Below are 21203 nucleotides of genomic sequence, written 5' to 3'. Positions count from 1 at the left end.
AGGGGAGGCGATAGATTGCGCCTCGCCGTCAGCAGGTGAGGTTTTATATAAGGAGATAGGAATGGGACACTGTGCTTGGGTGGGGGTGGGAGGAGAGGGACTCAGCCCGCCAAGAGAATGACGGACGTGGTTGGCCAGGGACTGGTGAAATCGGCCCACTTCCTACTAGAAGTCCCTGGAGAGAATTAAGGTGGCGGAGTAAGTGAAGGTTGGGGAGAGGGAGGTAAGTCCTGCCAGCCCTAGGCTTCTGCTATCAGGCACCCAAGGCCAGAGTGGGAATGGGCGGGCCAGGAAGGCTGGGGGCTCAGCCCGCCGTCTGCCTATAGTTGCCGTTAATCTCTTGGGCGATGTTGACAGCCTCCGCGCCCAGAGGCAGCCGATCGCTGTACTCAGAGCCCGCCTCAAACTCCTCTTGGTTGGCCTTGGACTGGGACTCCACCAGTGAGCAAGCCGCCAGGCTCTCCTCTCTCTGCAGGTCCCCACTCGGGTCCCCTTGCTCCGCGTCTTCATCAAGGCCCTCCCCCGGGGCCTCCTCTGGCTCCTCACCGCCCACCTCGCCGCCTACGGGGTAGCTCTTCTCAGATTCAAGATAGGAGGCGCGCGGGTCAAAGTCCGCGGCGATGCGCTTCTCCATAGGGTCGGGGGCCTGGGGCCTCAGGATAAGACGGTAAGGCTTGCCGGGGTGTTTGGCCAGCAGATGGCAGCAGGCGGCGCCCAGCAGGGGTACGGTGGCCAGCACCAGGAGGAATACGCTCACCGTCACGATGACCAGCAGTGAGGGCAACTCCTTCTTGGTAGAGAACACCACTTGCACATGGCAGGCCTCGCCCGCCAGCGCCAGGCACACGGAGTAGTTGGTGCCGGGCCGCAGGCCGCGGAACCAGTAAGCATTGACACCATCCTCCACGCGGGACCACTGCACCGCCGCGCCGCCGCCCGCTGGACACAAATAGAGCAGGCGCAGGGGCCGCCGCCCAGGTCGCCCGGCTCCCGCAGCCCCGCCCGGCCCAGGGCCCCAGCGCGCAGCCAGCGGCGTTAACTGCACCCGCGCCTCGCGCTCCGCAACATCCAGCGCGATGACACCCAGCTCGAAGACGTGTGGCTTGAGCTCTGAACTCTGATTGAACGCGTGGTTAGACACGTACAGAGAGGGGTCCCCGCGACCACAGTGCTTCTCTTCCACCGGGTCCGCAGGGATCTGGTCTTCCACTTCCTCTCCTTCTCCTCCCTCCTCCTCCTCCAGCTCTGCCTCTGTCTCCCCGAGGATGCTAACGCGGGCCAGGCCTTGGCCTTTGGTTTTGCCCTCAGGCTTAGAGGGCAGGACGCTGTTGCCCCTGCCCTTGGCTGTGGCCTTTCTCTCAGAGGTTGGGGCCTGACCACCAGGATCTCCCCCTGCGCCAGGAGCGTGCTTTGGAGGACCGGCTGCAGCTACAGACACGCGTACTGACGTCGAGTTGGCGCCCAGCTCATTGTGTGCACGGCATGTGTAGACGCCTGCCTCCTTGGCACTCAGAAGCGGCACCAACAGGGAGCCATTTGCTAGGGCCAAGAAACGCGGAGTTGCTGGAGGTGCGGGCCAAGCCGGTGCCGCCGGAGTCGCTGTTGGGGCTTCGGTCTGCGCTGGCACGTCTCCATCTCCTTCTTCTTCCTCCTCCTCCTCTGCCCTGTCCCCATCATCCTCCCTACCCTGGACTGGCGGCTCTAAGACTATGGTGCCACCAGGGATCTGAAGTTGCCATTGCAGGCGGGGCGTGGGGTGGCCTTCAGCGTCACAATGTAACATGAAAGGCAAACCCGCGCGCAGAGGGGTGCCGGGAGCCTCAAGCGGCGGCTCTACACTCAGACGCACACTGGGCGGCGCACAGGGCAGGGCGGGCAGGCGGTGCACCGGCACACCCTGCAGCGCGGGAGGTGAGGCACACGCAATGGAATCTGGCTCAGGCAACGAGACTCGTGTGCTCGCGGCCCAGGCCTGCAGCCACACGAGGCCACAGCCGCAGTGGAAGGGATTGTGATAGAGTTGAAGGTGTGACAGCGCGCTCAGCGCGTCGAAGGTGCCGGGCTCCAGCGTACGCAGCCGATTGTTGTTGATACGCAGGGAGCGCAGGTCAGGCAGCGCGCCGAGTGCGTCCCGGGGCAGCGATGCCAGGCGGTTGTGATTCATTTTGAGAAGCTGCAGCGCACTCAAATTATGCAGGTCGCTCCAAGGGAAGCTTGATATGAGGTTGTGGCTCAGGTCGAGGTTCTTGAGCTGGCTCAGCACAGCCAGCGCCCCCGGCTCCACCGTGCGCACCTCACTGTGCGCCAGCCACAGCGATGTTACCTGCGTGACGTTGGCGAAGGCCCCACGCCTCAGCACTGTGATCTTGTTGGCGGACAGACTAAGCGTGGTCACGTTAGCTGGCAATCCTTCGGGCACCTCGCGCAACTCCTTGTACGCACAGTCGGCAAACTGGTGCGCGTACTTGTCTACACAGGCGCACGGCTCCGGGCACGCTCCCGCCGCTCCTAGAAGTGCCCAGGCCAACCAAAGGGCTTGAACCGGTGCCATAGTGGCTGCTGCAACGGAAGCCAGGGGAAGAACAGAGAAGGTGACTTACTGAGATCCACTTTCCCTCCTCTAAGAAGCTCTGCCTCCCCAAACCTGTAGTCCAGTAACCTCTGTGCCCAAGAACCTCTCTTGCGCACAAACGGAGCTTAATAAAAGTCTAAAGCTTCGATGGATGCTCCCTCCAGGACCCTGACATCCTTTTCCAGAGAGCATGGACCATGCTTCCCCCCACCCCCACTTACCCCCTCACCCAGTAGCTGACCCCTCTACAAGCTTCGCTGCTTGAGAATCTGCAGTAGACTCTGCACTGGCCTCTCTCTGTTTCTAAGTCTTCATTTAACCCGGTGAGATGGAACACAGAAAAGATATTTTTGTCGGTGACTGGCTGTCCTCTAGAACCCTTTGTCCTACGCACAGACAATCATACAAGCACACAGCAATACACACAAGCTCGGGCATCGCCACCCAGCAGGCAACTAAGGGACCTAATGATCTATCAGGAGGTTCATAACGCATTGCATAGACACAAACACATAGGCACCCAGACACCTGCGCAATATACTCTGGAGACCTCATTGTTCTCAACTGAACCCAGCATTTGTACAGCGTTTTCCACTGAGATGCAAAGCGCATTCCTGTTACTGTGAGCGAGACTTGACAGACGCAAGGACAGAAGTCCTCATATGAACTGACACACACAGAAAAATAGGCACAAACTTGTGTGTTCACACATCCCTCCTCTGAGACAGAAGCATGAGCAGATGAACGAACAATACTGAGAACTTTCAGAGGGAAGGACGTGCCTGGGATCTGGGGAAGCCCCCATTTGCAAATCCTTCTCCAGCTTCAGCTAAATCGCCTGTCCTGGGCTACAGCTCCCCCCAGAAGGGAGCCAGAACAGCTCCATCAACCTTCAGTCTGGGAAGAGAACCCCTCCCCCAAGCCTGGAGCAGTGCTTTGTGGGGACAGTCATTAAATCTCCCCCACCCACCCCCGGAGTCCCACAGAGCCCAGGGAGCTCCAGGGGGGATGGGGGTCCCCAGCCCACAGGTTAAGAAGGTAGCTACTATTTAATGAAGTTGGAAAAGGTTCAATAGCCTGCACCACTCTCCACAACTCTCCCCCATACCTGAAGGACCCCATGAAACCTCATTCCCAACCATACAAACACATTTACATAGATTCCCCGCCCCCACTTGGGGCGCCCGTCAGGTTTGGCAGAACCCCTCCCACACCCTGTCTTTGGGATCCCGAGTCCCCTTCTCTGCCTTTGATTCTGGGGGAGGGCCCCTCCCTTCTCAGTTCCTCCCAGACAGCACTGTGGGGTTGGTGCTTTATTCCTGACCTATCCCGCCTGGGCTGAGATTAAGGGGGTGCCCCCCTCTGCTTACCCGTTGCTGGCTGACTCCTATGCAGCCTTCAGGCTGCAACCCCTTCTCCAGACTGGTGTCGCGGAGCTGGGATGACAGCCGAAGGGAGCTACCTGCATCTGTTGCTGAGGCTGTGGGGAAAACGGGGGAGGGGCAAGGGGACAGGTAAGTTTGAGGCCCCGAAGTCCCAGTTCAGGTTTTCCTTAGGTATCTGTTCGCCCCACTTCTCCCCGGCGGCAGGTTGGAGAGCGTCCTCGCGCGGCCCCGGGTTCTGCGGGAACGCGCGCAGCCTCTCCCACCTCCTGCAGCGCCTACATTTGTTTAAAGCGGTAGAGACCCTCCCCGAGGCCAAGTCACGTCGGTCGGTCACAAGGGGCTCCACACGCCCACCGCCCAAGGCTCGGCTCTTTCCAGCCCACTGCACCCCCACAATCCATGTGGCCTTACATTTACATACCGCTGATATTGTCACGATCCCTCATCCCACCGCCCTCCACAAGCTCAAACCCATTCTCACAGACTCACTCTCCACGCGATCGACCTTCACACCTTAGAATTATCCACCATCATTTAACAATCGCGTCAATGTGTTGAGTTCTTGCAACGTTCACACACATTTTCACAAGCACACCTTCACCCCGACACTCACTGTTCTCCCTCTCGCGCACACACACATTCACGCTCACTCACCCTCACGCGCCCGTCCCGCCAGCGCCTGGGAGCTCCGCTGCTAATTGAATGCGAGCTGTTTTTACGCCCCGCAACACGTGAGACAAACCATCTTTGAGGAATTTGGGGAAAAGAAAGGCGTACGACTGGAGGGGGGCGTGTCTTTGCCTTAAAACATTCTTTTTTTTTTTTTTTTTTTTTTTTTGCAAATGCAGGCAGTGGCGCAGAAAGACCTCCAGCGGGACCGGCTGCGCTGTGCGCAGCCTGGCGCGCGCTGATCCTTCCTTTTCTCACCCCCCTGCTAGCAGCCTCCTCCCCGAAGCCACGTTCAACACGATGCATAATTGATAGTGTTAGCAGAGCGCCTCACCCTCCCTGCCATTTTTGACTGGATCTGGGCAGATACAAGCCTTAGTCTCCCCCACCCCCCTCAGTCTAACCAGACAGACGCCAATGTGCAGCCCTGCATGGCGCGTAGGGGAAGAGACGCCCACCTCCCTAGCCCACCGCCACCCCTGCCCAGCCCCTTAAGCCGGAACTCTTTACGTCTGGTCTTTTGTGGCAAAAGCCGTTCCAGTAGCCCACGGCCCAGTGGCTAGCCAGTGCACAGCGCGGGGTGGGGGCGGGCCGCGCAGGTATCAGTCTGGCTCCCAGGGAGCTAGTTTGAGCGCACCCAAGCACCTCAATGCCAGCTCCGGGGGAATAGGGCATCGAGGCTGCAGCGTATAGCGGCAGGGACAAGGTTGGTTATGAAACGTCTTCTCCTCTTGAGCACTGTGGGCTGGGACCGTAAGATCCAAGCATTTCCCACACCCCCATTCGCAGTATCCTCTCAGCCACCCCCCCCACCACCACACTATCCCCGAAGCCGCGATGGCACGCCACCGCCCCGCTGTCTCACACCCTCACACAACAGCTGGCCTCAGCAGACTCGCGGACTTGCTGTTCCCGACTCTCCCTATCTCTTGCGAAACCCCGACATTTCTTTTAGCTACAAGGAGGCGGAGGCACAAGGATGTCGAGGCATTTGATTAAAACGCATCTCCATCCCCCCACTCCAGCGCGTGCTACCTACGTGCAGGCCAGAACCGGAAAAGGGGTACAGGTTCTGGGAGACACGCAGAGCCCTCTCCCCCCACCCCCATCGTTCTTTCTGTAAACACTGTGATCTTGGGGCGCACGTGGTCCCTCAGTCCTCACCCCGGCAGCGGTCTGTCTTGGTGGGTCGATGGCGGGGATGGTCGGGGGCTTCTGCGGAGATCAATACCCGGATTTGAGTGTTAAGCATTTTAATGAGGTGGGGAGGGGTTAGGGGAGAGAGACCGGCAAAGAGCGCCGCATCTAAAGAGACCACCCGGCCAGGGTTCTGAGGCTTTGTAAATTAAATATGAAGACTTATGCACGCACACTCCGAGTCCCTCCCTCTCTCCTACTGCTGTCTTCGCTTCGGGCGGCAGGCAAGCTGGGACCAGCGCATCTCCTTCAGCCAGGTTCGGAACCCAGAACACCTGCTCAGTCCTGGGGTCCCACAGCCGACCGTGAGGGAGGGTACTGAGACGCCCATGGAAGGAAGGTGTCTTCCAGGAGGGCCAAGGGGTGAGAACATTGTGACCTGTCCCCACCCTGGATCCTGCATTGGGAACAGCCCCAATCCTGTCCCTCACCTGGACCAAGCCCCTGAGGGTTGGGGCTGGCTGGGCCAGCAAGTGGCACAGGCCGCTAGCCTGGCATTGACTTCTTTGTCTGCGGAGCGAGGGGGCGTCCTGGAGCGTTGTCAGCATTTTTAGGAAATTTGGGGGCACATTGCTGGGAGTCTCGCCCCTAAAAAGAGGGATCCGAGGGGCGGAGAGCCAGTAGCGGGACTGAGAGGGTCTGGTCTGAAGGTCCAAGATGGCGAGTTCTGGAGGCTTTCCAGGGATGGAGGAGGGAAGCAAGGCGTGGAGACAGAGAGGGAGGCCCTGGCGTGGAGGCTCACCACTAGCTAGTGGACCCTCCTAGTTTTCATCTCTATTCTAAGTTGGGCGGGGAGGCAAGCGGGCCAAGGGACAACTTGGAAGGAGCGAGAAACCGAGGACACAGTTCAGGGACTGGAAGGGAGAATGAGCTTCCCCTAAAAGCTTCCCTGGATCGCAGGGACCCGTCCCGCCAGCGTGCGGGGAAGCTGTCAGGGCCCGCGGGGCTAAGAAAGACCCCCTTTCCTTGCTCTCTTGCCGAGGGTGCAAAAGCCGGGGGTTCAGAGGGGAGGGAGGGAGGTTTCTGACGCCTAGAGGCGCCATCCTTACGGGATGGCTAAGGGCTCTGTGGCCACCCTGGCTCGGGTGCTGATTCCTGCGGTCCCCAGCGGTTTCCGCCGCTCTCCAGCAAGTGCTTTTGTTCCCCAATCCTGCACTGGGGGAAGGCACCCCTTACCCCTGTCCCCGCCGGGCGGGAGCCCGAGTCAACCCTGGCAGAGTCCGTCGGAGCCTGGGATGGGAGCAGCGACTCAGGTTTAACCTCCGAGCTCACCTAGAGGACGCACGTTGCGCCTCCCCGGCGCCGCTCGGCGCGCAGGAGCAGGTCTAACGCTGGTAATGTTAACAACGACACGGTTACCGAGGGACCGGGAAACCGGAGCGAAGATACATTCCCCCCCACCCCGCCTACGTCTTTGATCGTTAAAGAAACAGGCACCTAATCAGGTGTGTGGAGTAGCGGTGCGGGAAACGAGGGATACAAAGTTCCAAGGCGCCAGAGCAGAGGACCCAGATCCAGAAATCTGTCGAATCCAGGCTTGGGCTTTTTACCAGACTGGGGTCCTGACCCAGTCTGTCCGCCCAGGGGCGGAGCCCCCAGCCGCTTGTGCGGAATGACTTCTGTAACCTTCAACCTCGAGGACCCGGAGCGTAGGGAGGGCGGAGAGGACTGAAACGCGCAGGACCCCGGAACTTGCTCCCCAGGCGCGGTCCGCGTAGGTCACCGGCTCTGGCCTGGTCCGCGCGCGCCCCCTGCTGGACACCGCCTGCCGGGCGCAGGGGCGGCAGTGGCAGGGTGGGAAGGTAGGGACCTGGGCAAGCAGGGCAGAGGTTAGAGCCCCGCACAAGCCCGGCGCTACCCCGCGCTCTGAGAGTCTGCAGTGCTCCGGTGGGACGCGCTTAACCACAGTTCGAAGCTCTCCAGGAATCCACAACCTTCCCTCTCCTCCCTAACTCAGGTTCAGACGTTCAGTGCCCCATAGTATTCCCAGCGCCCAGAACACAGTACTGCCCCTCTGAATTCTCCTGGAGAGACTACTGGCGCGGGCCAATCAATGAGCTTGATTGGGAAGAAAGTGTCCTGGGTACCGTCCCCACCATCACCCGTGCGCCAAGAGCGCTTTGTCCTCCAGTCGGTCCCCCAGTCTCATGACTTTGTCAGCGGCCTCTAAAATATCTGAGAGCTGACAATCTGTTGGTGCTAAAAGGGGTAAAGGAACTTGCAAATTTCGAAGTAATAGATACATGATTAAACATTTAAGACAGGTTACATTGTGCAAACGATTCAGCTGCAGCTGCGCTCAGAGACGCACGTGCCCTTGTATTTTAATGTGACACGTGGGTGATATCACCGGCTTGCCTGGGGGCGCAGGAAGAGCCTCTGAGAACAAGAAAGCCAGAACCCAGATGGTGTCAAACATCCCCAGCACACTAGTCTGCACTGGAGACCTTTCCCAAGGCTGCCCTCCAGCCAGAAGCTCTGGAACACTCCCTGCTTCCCATTTTCAGTTTCTGCAGCTGAAGAAATCCCCCTGACACACAAGTGCCCCCAAACCATGCTTTCCTTTCTTATTTTCCATCAGAAAGATTGCTCCTCAGGGAAGCCAGGCCCTGTTTCTACTCACCCCCCACCCACACACACACATACTTCTTTCTAGCATCAGACTCCATCATATACTAGCCTGTGTGACCCCTGGCCAAGTTACTTAACCTCTCTGTGTCTCAAGGAAAAAAGGTCATAAATAATAGTACCTATGATTTGAAGACTCTGTGAGGATTGGGTCAAGGCATGCCAAACACTTGTGGCATTTGTGCTCAGAGAAGTAGCTGTTATTTTTTTAAACAATGACTGGATAGAATTAACTACTATTACTGCCTTGCAGAGCTGGGTACAGGTATGATGAGACATGCTACCAAAGCCACCCAAACTTGCTTGTGTCCTGCCTCCCCTACAAGGAGAGGACCTTGGCTCTGCTCCCAGACTTCTCTCTTCCCCACTGTCCCCCTCCATACACCCAGAATCAGAATCGCTTGTATTATTTGCAAGGGTTTCTAGTTTGGGATAACTTACAGGCAAATTCCAGTGCTTGAGGCTATTGTCAGCATTGGGAAGAGACCTACAGCTGCAGACTGTAGCCAGAGGTTTTTAATTAACAGTACATTCTGTTTAAGTATTTATTGGGCTCTGTGACTTTATTTTCCAGGGAAAAGCAAAAAAATATCTGCATTTGCTTATGGGAAGCCTTGATTTCAGAAGAAAGTAACCTGTGGTAGCACACCAGAGGCAGAGGGAGGCATGAATATCCGGGATAGTTTGAGTAAGCCTCAAGGTCATCAACAATCTGGGATCCAGCCGGTACCCTCCCAATGCTTTCATGAAGTTAGCTTCAAACATTGGCAAGGCTGCTTATCGCCATCAAAATTAACGACATCAATTCCAGTGGCAGCTCTTGTAGCTACTTGAATCTGTGCTTGAAGCGGGGCGGTGGGGGGGGGGGCGGGAATGACACTCCTGCCTGGAAGACGAACTACTCCTACATGCAAGGGTAGCCATCTTAGCAGTTGGTTGCATCCCAACCCAGGTAGGCCTGGCTCCCCCAGGTCTTCAGGTAGCCAGCCCCTCTGTGGCAGGACTTACTGTGGTGAAGAGGGGACAGGGTGACTTGGGAGAAGTGTGTGTGTGTGGGGGGGGGGGTGGGCCATGTGTGATCCTTACTGCTGCAGATAACAGAATTCCCATCTTAAAAGGTGGAGAACTGTAAGGGTGTCATCTCACAAAACAGGAAGTAAGGCTGACTTTGGGGCTGGTTGATCCAGTGACTCAGTGATATCTGCAATCCCAGGTCCCTCTGTCTCTATCTTCTGCCACCTTACCAGGACTCTAGCCTAAGGCTTGAGTCCACTGAAGCCATTGGGGTAGCAGACTTATCATCAACAGGCTAGTGGGATGGACAGACTGGGTTCTGCCTTTCTTTGGGTTTATTGACACAGATTGGCTTAGGATGCCCCATAGCCGAACAAATCCCTAGCCAAGGGTGGGTTTAGCGTAATCTAGTCCTGAAGTAGATATTGAGGAGACAATCCCAAGATTCCCTACAAGCAGGATCCCCCTTTAAATAGATGTGGAGATTTGCATATTCAAAGTAGCATAATTTCGAAATGAAATGAGTTGCACTGAGAATGACCTTAGAGTGAACTGATGAGGTACTTCCTTATGAGGAGATGAGGCCAATCTGTCCACAGTCTGTGACCAGGGTCAGAGCTGAGGTTGCAGTCTGGTAAGGGCAGTTGTGGGTGGCCAGATTCAGGGAATTTTCTTTGCTGGGAATACAAAGCAGAGACCCTCTGCTTTCACAGAATTCTTGAAAGGCTAAGAGTCTGTTCTTGGAAATGCCTGAGCTGAGATCCAACGCTATTTTGGGAGCAGCGGAAGCTTTGTGTTCATCAGCTGGATATGTTTGTGAGCTCAAAGATGTTCCCGTATGACTTCACATCCTAAGCATGTCACCAGTCAGGTGGCAGACAGGAAAAAGAATGTTCCCCTAGTCTCATGAAGAATGTGAAGCCGTGGATAACACAATGCGCTTGGCACTCACAGCCTGAAGTTCCACCTTTCCACCCACCCGTGACCTTCACCCACCCCTCGCCCTCTGTCCTTGTGGGTTTCTGCTCTTGACACGTCAGGAGAATGGACTCTATGTGCCAGAGGCCCTTTTAGTGTTATTGTTCTCGAGTTCTGGTTTTTGGGGTGCTTTAGGAGCAGCCTGTGTGCAGGCTGAGTTGAGCTTCCTGGGAGCAGACTGTCATTTGAAGGGGCTACCTCAGGAGGTGTCTTGATCAAGTCTGATGTCATTGCCTGCCCTCTTCCCCTTGCCCTTCACGGTGTTGGTTTCTATGGGCAGGGAGAGTCCTGCTTCTAAACACTTCCCAAAGGCAGGGGGTCATACTCCTAGAGGTTAAAATCTGTTCACTGAATAGTTCAGGCCTGGGACATCGGCTAAGGAAGGGAGATGGAGGCTGCCAGTCCTTTGTTCTGCTCTCCATTGCCCGGTACATCCGAGTGCACAGAGAGGGGCCACTCCAAACACATGCTCAGACTCCTGCCCTGATAGATGTCCCAAGAGTAGGGCCTGGGGTTTCCTCATCCACCCCACAGCCTCAAAGCTCCTGGAAGGCAGCCTCCCCCTTCTCATCCACTAGCCCTATCAAAACCCACACGAGGGACCACATGGAGGGATGGAATAAAACTGAAGCTCCTCTTGGGTATCCTCAGTCTCTCACTGTCAATTGGCTCTTTTCATTTGTTTTGGAAATGTTTTCCCAGAAGCAGAGCTGACACAGGGTTTCATGCACAAGTGGTTGATTAAGTAACTATCCCCCAGAAACCAGTAAGGAAGAAAACGGCGCCAGAGAGAAAGAGGAATAAGTAAGCATGGGTGTGGATTCAGGCAGAATTGCAGCCTCAGCTTTGATCCTGAGGAGGTCTAGGACAAAACTGACCCCCCGAGCTCCTCCCAAGTCCAGGGAGTCAGGATAGCTTGGCTCCCACAGATGAACAGGATCAGACACCGGCAGAGGGCTACCCAGAAGATGGGTACTTCTCTCTCTCTGTGCATCAGCACACAGTGAGCTCCAGTCTTGGTGAGGCCTGGGCTGACTTTAGAGCAGGGAGCTGTGAATGTAAGAATGCTTAAACTGCATTTAATGTGAATGCTTAATTCAAATGTGAATGCTTAAACTGCTTTTGCTGAAAAGCACTGACTCCTTACTTAGGTCCACAAATTTACTAAAAGCAGGAGCTAAAGCTTGTCATCTCTGTCTCCATTTTGTATCTGTTGTCCTTTGCTCTGAACCATCCTCTCCTGAAGCCACCTTGGAATCAAGGAAAGACATCTTCATGAGAAGGGACTGAAACTACCCCAAAAGAACAGCAGAACCTTGCAGGACAGACACCCCTCCAAATGAGGACAATTACCTACAATGATGAGACTGCACCCTGGAGCAGGAGCGATCATGCCTTGGGAACTAGATTGCTTCCCTCAAGTGATGACAGTGACATCTTCTCCAGAAACCTTGAAGAACAAGGACTGAGATAATGGCCAACAAGCCCCACTAGACCACTGGAACACATGTGACTGGGACTGTTTAACTATAAATACCTTTTGTCCCCTGCCCTAATTCTTTATCTATTTAAAGCGAATGCTCACGTCTCTGGCCTGAAGAAGGCTGAAGATGGGTTGAGTGCTTACTTTGTCTCTTCTCACAGCGTGTCCTGGGCCATGTAATAAACCTCCTTTCTCTGCTGTCGCCATGTCTCTTTATTTGGCATGTAGGGGCGAGTGGCCGGACCTGACATGTGGAAGCTTAGGAGTTTGGGCTTGGATTCAAAACACCGCTTTTATGATGACAACCTGAAAGGATCCTAGAATCACCAAGCATCATTGGAACTCTAAGCCTCCCCCTTCACTTTTTTAGAAGGGAGATGGAGTCTGAGAGAGCAGAGAGCAGGTGGGGCTGGGTAAGGCCCCCAGCATGTAGCATGTCCAAGGTGCTACCTTTCCTGGGGCAGTCTGGGCCAAGGATATGCCAAGCTTGGTAGTCATGGGTAAGCTGGCTGGTTAGGAGGTGCTGAAACTGTGCAAATGAGGCCTCTTCAATAGGTAACTGCCTCTGCAATAGGACTGAGCCCCACTTCCGGTCTCCTGTGCCCCTCCTCAGGTGATCATGGGGATGGAAGCAAAGTTGTGCCCCTATTGGAAGAGACAGGTTATGCCCTTAAATTGGAGCATCTGTAAAAGGAAGCTGATCCCAGATTGGACCCTACTGAGAGAGCACCTCCAGCTGGGCTGCTAGCTGGCCAGAGATCTGGAGGAAGAAAAGCTCTCTCTGAGGTGGTTTGGCTTGTTGCAGACATACAATCCAGACAAGGCCAGTTCTAATGGCCACATCCTAGAAACAACCAAGTTTAATTCAGTGTAAGGGGGTCCAGAGAAAGAGATCAGGGGTTAGGGAGCTGAACCTGCTTTTCCACTGACTTTCTCCTCTTGTGCCTAGGGCGAAATAGCCCTTCTGCCTGGCTATCTGATCTTAGGCTCAGGTCTGTTATATTTTCATTCTTCATGCCTGTCCCTACCAAATCCAAATTCTGCAGTGCCTTCCAGGATACAACGCCAGACACAGTCTCTTCCATGTCCTCTTTGAAGTACTTCAAATAGGCTTTGCTGGGAAACCAGCAGAAGTGGTGTGGGAAGAGGAATCTCATACGTAGCTGGTGAACGCCTCAGCCTTATCTCCAGACCCAGCTGGAAACCTGATGTATTTATTTGCCCCTCTGGGGCTCCCTCTGTTCAACCCACAGTGCTGTTGGGGAAGTGACCTTTCTGTAGATGGCTGTCTGGTAACCAGGTGGGGGTGAGGAGGAGGGGACTGCTATAAATCCCTCCATCCTGCCATGGAGTAGTGACCCTGTCAAGGTAGAGGACACAGCTTGGAGAGGTGGGAACCAAGGTGCCAAAAAAAGTACTTGGAAACAGAGCCACCTAGATCCTAAGCGGACTGGTATGAGGAGAAAGAGGACAGTGAGAGAGGGAAGGGAAGGAAAGGGGAAGGAAGAGAGGAGAGGCGGGAGGGGAAGAGGTCCCTGTGGGTGTCAGTACATGGCTTTCTCGTCTGGGGTATTGGGGATCTAGTTGGGGTTTTTTTTGTTTGTTTTTATTTTGGTTTTTTTTGTATTGCTGATTTGCTAAGTTTAATACTTTAAATTTTATATGTTATCTCATTTAATCATCACATTTTTTGCACTACGTATTATCTCTGATTTGCATATGAAATCACAGAGCTAAGGAGTTTGTCCAAGGTTACACAGCAGAGCTAAGATTTGAACCCAGGTGCTTCCAAAGCTCGAGTGCTGAAGAACACACACATTTTTTTCCCTGCTCCCAAGCCGGCTCTCTGAGGACCCCACTGAGGGCCCAGACTTACCTACCCTTTACCTCTTCCTTGGCAGATCTGATTTATTGTAGAACAGACCCAGCCTGGGCTGAGCCCAGGGTTTCTGGCTATAGAACTGCAGGAACCTCGGCCCTCAGTAGATTCCATCCCCAGGCCCCTGGCACTTGACTTGTGCTGAGGACAAACATAAAAGTGACTTGATTTCACAATGTCTTAGACATTGTGTTTAACGTTGTCTAAAGGAGATAAGAGACGATGTCTCCTATCACACTGACAGGCTTGCTTTTGGAAACTTCTGTGGTTAGCTAACGAGCTTTTGTATGAGCTTGGCTTTCAAGTAGGGGGTTTTCATAATATTTATAAACAGTTTAGCATAGTCCAGTCAGCTAGAGAATTCCTTTGGGCTGAGTTTAAGGAAATTCCTTGAGCCAAGAATTGAAGTTTTCCCCCTTATTTGACAGCACACAAATTTTGTAAGGATGGCTAGAACTTCCAAACTTCCTGTTGCTGTCTTTTTTCAAATCTTATTTCGAGTATGAGGGGAGTCAGGGGAAATTCTAGGTCCTTCTCTTGACAAAGTCCCCATAGGCTTCAGAGATAAAAAGGAATGATGGCACTAGTCCCACTGCTTCCCCTGCCCTATACTCAGCCTGGCCTGTTCCTGGGACCAGGGCCAAGGCCATCCTAGGGGAACATGAGCTCAGAGACCTCGCTCACATTCTCTTTCATCTCTTTTCAGATGTCCCCACCCACAGAGAGGGGTCAGCACCCCCATGAGCACTTAGTACTTGCATTAGAACTTGGGATGGGGCCTTGCCAGAAACCACACATCCTCAACAGAGGCAATATCACCCCTATGAGGGATGGAAAGTGGTCCCAGTTGGGCAACTAACAACCTCTGCTGTTTCAGTGCTTTCTGACTCTTCCAAAGGACTCCATAAGTACTTACATGTGTGAAAGAAAATTGTCTCTGTTTTCAGGTGATATCCTTTTCTTTTGGTGGTGGTACTGGAGTGTGAACTCACACTTGTTAGGCAGGCACTCTTACCACATCCTCCAGCTCTTTTTTGTGTTGGTTATTTTCAAGATAGGGTCTTGTGAGCTATTTTCTTGGGGCTGGCTTCAGATCTTGATCCTCCTGATCTCTGCCTCCTGAGTACTAGGATTGTAAGTGTGAGTCACCGGTGCCCAGCCAGACAATATGATCTTGAGTCTAGAAAATCTAGGGAATCTATAGTGCATCTCTAGTATTAAAATTTCATTGGGAGGGAAAGGAAATTAGAAAAAAAAGATCTAAAAAGAGTCCTTAGGCAAGGTGTGGTGGTACATGCCTGTAATGCAGCACTCCAGAGGCTAAGATAGGATCTTGAGTTCGAGGCCAGCCTGGGATACATGGGGAAACCCTGTCTCGAAAACAAACAGAACAAACAGAAAAGAGTCCTTGGGGTGGCAACAATAATAATGACACTTATAATAACAGGTTGAGAAGGACTCAATTAGGTTAAGTTCAGACAAGAGAACCAGAATATTGGGGTGTAGCTTTCAGGAACCTGCCTTTCTCATCATTTGGGATTGGCCAATCAGGAGGCATAAGGAAAGACCAGGAAACATACCCCCCTGACCCTAGGACCAGGTATCTTGTAGTACGGGCTACAGATGGGCCAGTCTAGACATGTGCTCCCTGTAGGCAAATCCCATCTCTGTCACAGACAACTCTACTGACGTTGAACAAGATGCTTGGCCTTGCTGTCCCCTCTTTTCACTGGCAGGATGAGGATGAGGGTAAGGATGTGCCTGAGCAGGCTGGCTGGAATGATTAAATGAGATTACTCATGCTAAATAGTTACACAGCATTGGCACATGGTTGCCTTTCCATTGTGCTCCCTAGAAGCTTTATTCACCTGGCCACTTGGTGAGGTCTGCCCACTCCTTGGTCCCTCTGATCCAACTGGTGGGTCTTGGCTCTACTTGGGTCAGAGCTCCTGCCAGATGATTCTAGAAGAGGATGCTGGGGAGGGAGGAACTCTGCACTTGAGGTGCCATTTTATGCTCTGCAGACTCTCCTATCCATGTGCACACACATTTATGGACTTTTCAGTTGATAAGTTACAGAGACCTGTAGCCTGAAGAGTGACTCAATTCCTAACCTTCACTGCCAAATGTGACTCTAAGTCTGATCTAACCACATCCTACTCTTTATCCTCACCTAGCCCTCACCCAACTCCTAACTGACCCCATCTTCCCTCCAGTTCTAACGTGGGCACTAACCTTTCACTCTACCTCTTATAGCCCTCATCCTTAAGCCACTGGTAACCCAGTGTTCCCCAAACTTAGACCACTCACCTCCTCAGTCACAAGTTTGCTGTACCTGTGTCCCTCCTAAACTCATAGTTGCTTCGTATTTATCCTAAGTGGATCTTTAACAACCTTCTGAGTAACTGTATCTCAGACATCATCAGGGTTGGTTATATTGTTTTTAATACATGTTAAAATAAATATAGCAGGCTTAACATTTTAAAACTGTTCTTCATCTACCAGCTAAAGCTCCATCCTATAGCTCTGGAAGGGCTCATGGCACTTTAGAAAAGGCTGAGCTTCCTGAGCCTTTGCCACCAGCCCCAGAGTTCTCTACTCACCTGGGCGGGCCCAGGAGCAGCCTTGGGCCAGACCAGTGAGTGGGCTGCTGCGCCCTCTGCTGGCTGAGTCTGGAAGCAGCCTTAGCTCTGCTCTCCTGCAGGGCAGGTACACAGTGTCCTCTCTGACCTGGTACTTGTTGCACAGCAGCCTGCGTCCTACACGCACTAGTTGTAGCATTCCCTTAATGGTAAGAAAGAAGGAAGGTGAGAAAGCACCCCTCTAGGCAGAGGAGCGGGATGTACCTGTGACATGGAGTGGAGATAAGGCTGAGGGAGAGGAACCAGGAGGTAAGGTCCAAGGTTAGACTGTGAGTGTGGTTAGGGCTGGGGTTGGGACTTCAAGTAAGTCTAGGGTGGATGCAGGGCTGGTCAGGATGGGATGGGGGAGGGTGCAAGGTTGGAGAACAGGCACCCATATAGCAGCTGGGTGAAAGAAAGAGCAAGGTTGGGGGTGGGTTAAAGCCTTTACAACCTTTACAGAGTTGTGAACAAGCCCTTGATTTCCAGAGAAGGCGCCGGGACAAGGCTGGGCTGTCCAGCTACAGAAAGCCGGCTCTCTGTTCCAGGTCTATCTCCCATCTGGTGTGAAAGGAACACAGAACTACCTACCGCCCTGCCACTTCAAGGCGGTCCCCCTGCTCTTCTTGGCTCCCTTGGATCCAAGACACCCACAGCTGTCTGGCTCTGTATCAGATTTCATTTTATATGCTCCCAAAGACAAGCCCATATATGCTCATTTTTTCTTTGAGACAAGGTCTTGCTATGTTGCCCAGGATGGCCTCAAACTCGCCATCCTCCTGCATCTGGCCGTGTACTTTTTGGCTAAAATTTGCTGTTTATTTCCCTATAATGTCTAAAGCAGTAACATTGTCATCTTGGTTGTCCACGAAATAAGATCTTACACTTGTGTGGTTCTATATCCAGAAGCATCTCGCTGATTCACACAAAGACCCACATGAAATAAAAAGGATCTGCATTGTCCCATTGTTCAGAGGAACCTCAGGATCAGGGAGTGAAATGTGCCAGACCAGGGCTACAGGCTACTAAGTGAGGACTGAAACCCAGTTGTTCTAACTTCTAACCCAGGAAGGTCAAGGTTGACTGATGTATAAAAACCCGAGATAGAAGGACTGAAGGATCAAGCTGAGAGAATGAAACTCCAGGGCGAGGATTTGGATACCTGGGACAGGCAGATGGGTGAAGGCTGGCTCACCAGGCTAGGGAGCACCGATTCCTGTAATGCTTGTGCAGTGGGAATCCCTGCAGGTGTTAATATAAATTCTGTCCAGGACATCGAAGACAACATGAGTCACACATTGCCGATATCCTGGGCTTCCCCCCTTTTCAGGATTTTACCGTCACTCTAGGAACATAAAAAAGCACAAGATTATCCAGTGACAAAGTTCCTACAGGCCTTGGTCTCTGCCTCCTGTAGAAGGTAATGCTTTTGTTAAGTTTCTTTGAGACAGGATCTCACTATGTAGCCCAGATTGACCTGGAACTTGTCATCCTCCTGCCCTGCCCTCTCAAGTACTGGGATTACAGGCGTGTATCACCACACCTGGCTTTCTAGGAGGTACTTCTTAAAGTTGGTACCTCTTTCCCTCTGGGTGGCTCCCTGCTTTGGAAATGATCATCAGGCAAGCCCACCCTGGGTCTCTCTACTTGAAACAGGGGTGCACAGCCTTGAGGCACTTAGTGCTGAGCAATAACGGGGCTCTGCCACACCCTAAAAAAATCCCCTCACCAAAGCCCAGCTGTGCAGGCAAGTGCCTACTTACACATGCCTGGAGGAACCTCCATCTCTGCAGGCAAGAATGGCTCTTCTTGGGGAGTATGGCTAAGTAGTTTGAGAATGGACCATCAGGCTATTAAGATTCACATTTTTATTAAAGGCTGTGGGACAGGATGGGGCACCCCCTTATCCTAAAACCTGTGATCAACTGCATCTGAAGAAAGCCTGCATGGTAGGGCTATGACTCGGTGGGGCCCGCTCAGTCCAAGGCTAGTTTGAGATCTTGCCAGCAGGCAAGAGGCTCAGTAAACCGGGCTGGGGTCTCAGCCTCCCTTCCTGTCCTCCATCCACCCACCCAAAGCTTTAACGGGCTACTGTTGGAATCTTGTCTTAGGCAGACGCACTACCATTTGAACCAAGCTCCTAGCTTCAGGAATGGCACTTTAAATGCATCTGAGTTCACTGTTACAGCCAGCACTCCTGGGGTGGGAACAAATTCTATGGAATGCTTAGTGGATCTGCAGGTATCTACGGGATGGGGCTGAGGTGTGGACAGACTTCACCGAGGTGAAACCCGAGGCCAACAACCATTGAGGCTGGAGGCTTGAGCTCTCGGAGAAGTACTCCAGGAGCAGGGTGCCAGGGAGGAGAAATGACACAGGAAGAATGAACAGCAGTTCTGCCAAAGGGGATAGCTCTCATCTTCCTACGTCCTGCTGCTGACCTCTGGTGTGACCCCAAGGTTGGGGAACCAAAGGCTTAGAATGAGAGCTAGGGTCCAAGGGTGAGAATGTGTCTCGTTCACTGCTCAAGGCCTGTGATCCATACCTAAAAGCCCAGGATGGCAGAGCTGGATGGGTGCTCTAAGACCACACAGGCCAACCAGTCCATCTCACAGATGGGGACGCTGGAGCTCCAGGAGCCCTTTCCCAGTTACACTTAAAGCACACAGTCAGTGACAAAAGACTAGACTTTTCTGTTCCCAGAACGGAAGGAGTGGGCTATCAGACTTGAACATGAACAAGCATCACTGGAGAACCTGTTAGAACACCTTAGAGATTCTGATTCCAGAGGCCTGAGGTAGAGCCTGGAGCCACACTTCTACATTCTCAGGAAGGCCAATGCTGTAGGTGGTACAGGACATCCCTTGGGAGGGTTGATGGTGGGGCTGGAAAGGCCATGCTGAGAGGGGCCTGGTGGCCTTTGGTCCAGACAGCAAAGCTATGAGGAGGGGAAGGAACTTTCCTGGCTGGGAGGCAGGGAGCCAGGTTTGCAGGGTTGAACTGGGGAAACAGGGGCATGGATGAAGCAAAAGCTTCCAGCTCTCTCTGCTATGAGGCCCCTTTGGAATGACTGTGCTCCAAAAAGAAAGAGAACAGAGTTGGCTTCTGGGCAGGCAGAGGCTGGGAACACCCAAATTCTTGAGGGACAGTTTGGTCTGAAAGGCACTTTGGGTATACATGGGCAGCGATCGCTATCTGTGGGAGCTGCCAGCAGCTATCACCTGGGGCAGGGACTGGGGGTCAGAGAGGAATTGCAAGGCCACCCTTGGTAGTGGCCAGTGTGGTGACTGGTAGTCACTTGAAGAGTCCAGAGGCCATGTCTTCTTTACTAAAGACCTCCCTGTTTCTGGCTTCTGGAGGGAGGGCCCCAACTTTGGGGGTGGAGGCTTGATTTTTAGAGAAGGGGAATTTGGGCCCAGAGAAAAGGAACTAACTGATCCTGGACCAAAATGACAACTGAGAACTCGGAACAAGGACCTGGGAATGCTGTGATGGGTGAGGCCTGGCTCTGCCCACCAGAGACCCTAAGCTAGTCATCCTCTCCTCTCAGCTCTGCTGGGAGGCCTTTGTGGCCAAGCTGTAGCCAGCGGGAGGAGAAGAGATGCCCTCTGCCTGTGCTAAGGCTGGCTGCTCCAACAGGCCTTCCAAATAGGTACTCAGAGCCTGCAGGCATTGAGTAGGCTCGATAGGGGACACTGAGGTGGTCTGCAGTGTCAGGTAGTGACCATACTTCTTCAAGCCCTCCTTGGGGTTGCAGCGGTGGGCGGTCAGCAGCTCCAGGTAGCTGACATTGTGCAGAGCCAGGAGGCGGGCCTCGGCCCTGGGCAGGACACCTGCCTGAACCAGGGGCTGCAGGGAGGCGAGGCATTGCAGGCTACTGAACGGGTAGATGTGCTGGGCCAACTGAGGCCCTGGGGAGACTTCCAGGAGGCGGCACAGGTCCCGCATGGTCAGCACGGCTGCCAGGGCGCTGCGCTCGCTCATGTTTCTTGCCAGGTAGGTCTTGGCCAGGTTCTTGAGTTTGAAGCTGCTGGCCCCAGGCACGAGCTCCCTCATTAGGGGCAGTGCGGCCAGGAAACCCGAAATAGCCTCCTGGAATTCCCACAGCCTGTTAATGTCCTCCAGAGCGCGGAAGAAGTTGGGGAGGCCGGGACCCCACAGTTTATAGCAGGCCAAGATGGGGCGGCGCATGGACCTCAGGAAGTGGAGGAAGTGCTGCAGCCCCACCTCCAGGGTGACCGCTTTGGTGTAGACACTGAAGAAGTCCTCAGGCTGGATGAGTACGCGGAACTTGGTTTCCCGGTTCACAGCAGCCAGCTGGCTAATCTTCTGGGCTGGGCAGGAGAGAAGGGCAGGGTGAGGCCCCAGGGGCACAGGAGGTGCTGGGGTGGGTGCAGGGAGACCTCTGGGGCTGGCTGCTGACCCACCACTCAGAGATCCCACCTTGGGGCTTGCCGGCAGGAACCATACATCAGCTTCCAAATGCAGCTCTGACCTGGCCCTGATGGGACAGGGGTCAGAAGGGGAGGTCAGGCTGCCCTTCAAATACCTCACTCACCTGCTAGGGGTCCAGCTCCCCCTCACCCCACCTTCCCTGAGTTTGCCAATCCCTTACAACAGCCCAGACCCCTCTTCGTCTTCTGTCTGCCTCCACCTATACCAAAGACCCTAGAGTGTTTCTTCCTGCCTCTCCACTCAGTGCTCCTGCCTGCAATTCCATATCGCTTAGCTAGGCCTCCCAACAGGGTCAGAGCCCTGAGGAGCAGACAGCAGACCT

At 53.8% G+C, this 21203-nt stretch overlaps 2 protein-coding genes across 7 annotated transcripts in view; both read right to left on the bottom strand.

The window, feature by feature from the left end:
- Nucleotides 1-66: 66 nt before the first annotated feature.
- Islr2 (immunoglobulin superfamily containing leucine rich repeat 2) lies at nt 67-7493 on the bottom strand. Of its 5 annotated transcripts, none has more exons than XM_074061855.1 (3): nt 7261-7493; nt 3943-4052; nt 67-2559 (listed from the first exon to the last, which is right to left on the bottom strand). In XM_074061855.1, the coding sequence occupies exon 3, from the start codon at nt 2549-2551 to the stop codon at nt 305-307; it is 2247 nt and encodes a 748-aa protein (XP_073917956.1). In that variant the 5' UTR covers nt 2552-2559; nt 3943-4052; nt 7261-7493; the 3' UTR covers nt 67-304. The 5 variants fall into 5 exon arrangements, with proteins under 5 accessions (XP_073917956.1, XP_073917953.1, XP_073917955.1 ...); XM_074061852.1 differs by lacking the exon at nt 7261-7493 and adding an exon at nt 7096-7210; XM_074061854.1 differs by lacking the exon at nt 7261-7493 and adding an exon at nt 6255-7067.
- A 3964-nt stretch (nt 7494-11457) lies between these two features.
- Nucleotides 11458-21203, bottom strand: part of Pml (PML nuclear body scaffold) — a 43729-nt gene continuing 33983 nt past the window's right edge. The window contains exon 9 of one of the 2 annotated variants that reach the window (XM_020165635.2): nt 11458-20760. In XM_020165635.2, coding sequence (XP_020021224.2) covers nt 19973-20760 — 788 coding nt within the window. In that variant the 3' untranslated portion in view covers nt 11458-19972. The remainder of the gene's footprint in view (nt 20761-21203) is intronic. The other variant, XM_074061848.1, reaches the window with a different exon arrangement.

This window comes from Castor canadensis, chromosome 19 (genome assembly GCF_047511655.1).
Source record: "Castor canadensis chromosome 19, mCasCan1.hap1v2, whole genome shotgun sequence".
NCBI classification, from domain to species: domain Eukaryota; kingdom Metazoa; phylum Chordata; class Mammalia; order Rodentia; family Castoridae; genus Castor; species Castor canadensis.
Note: the sequence above shows the minus strand (reverse complement) of the source record. Positions and strands in the feature narration are given on the sequence as shown.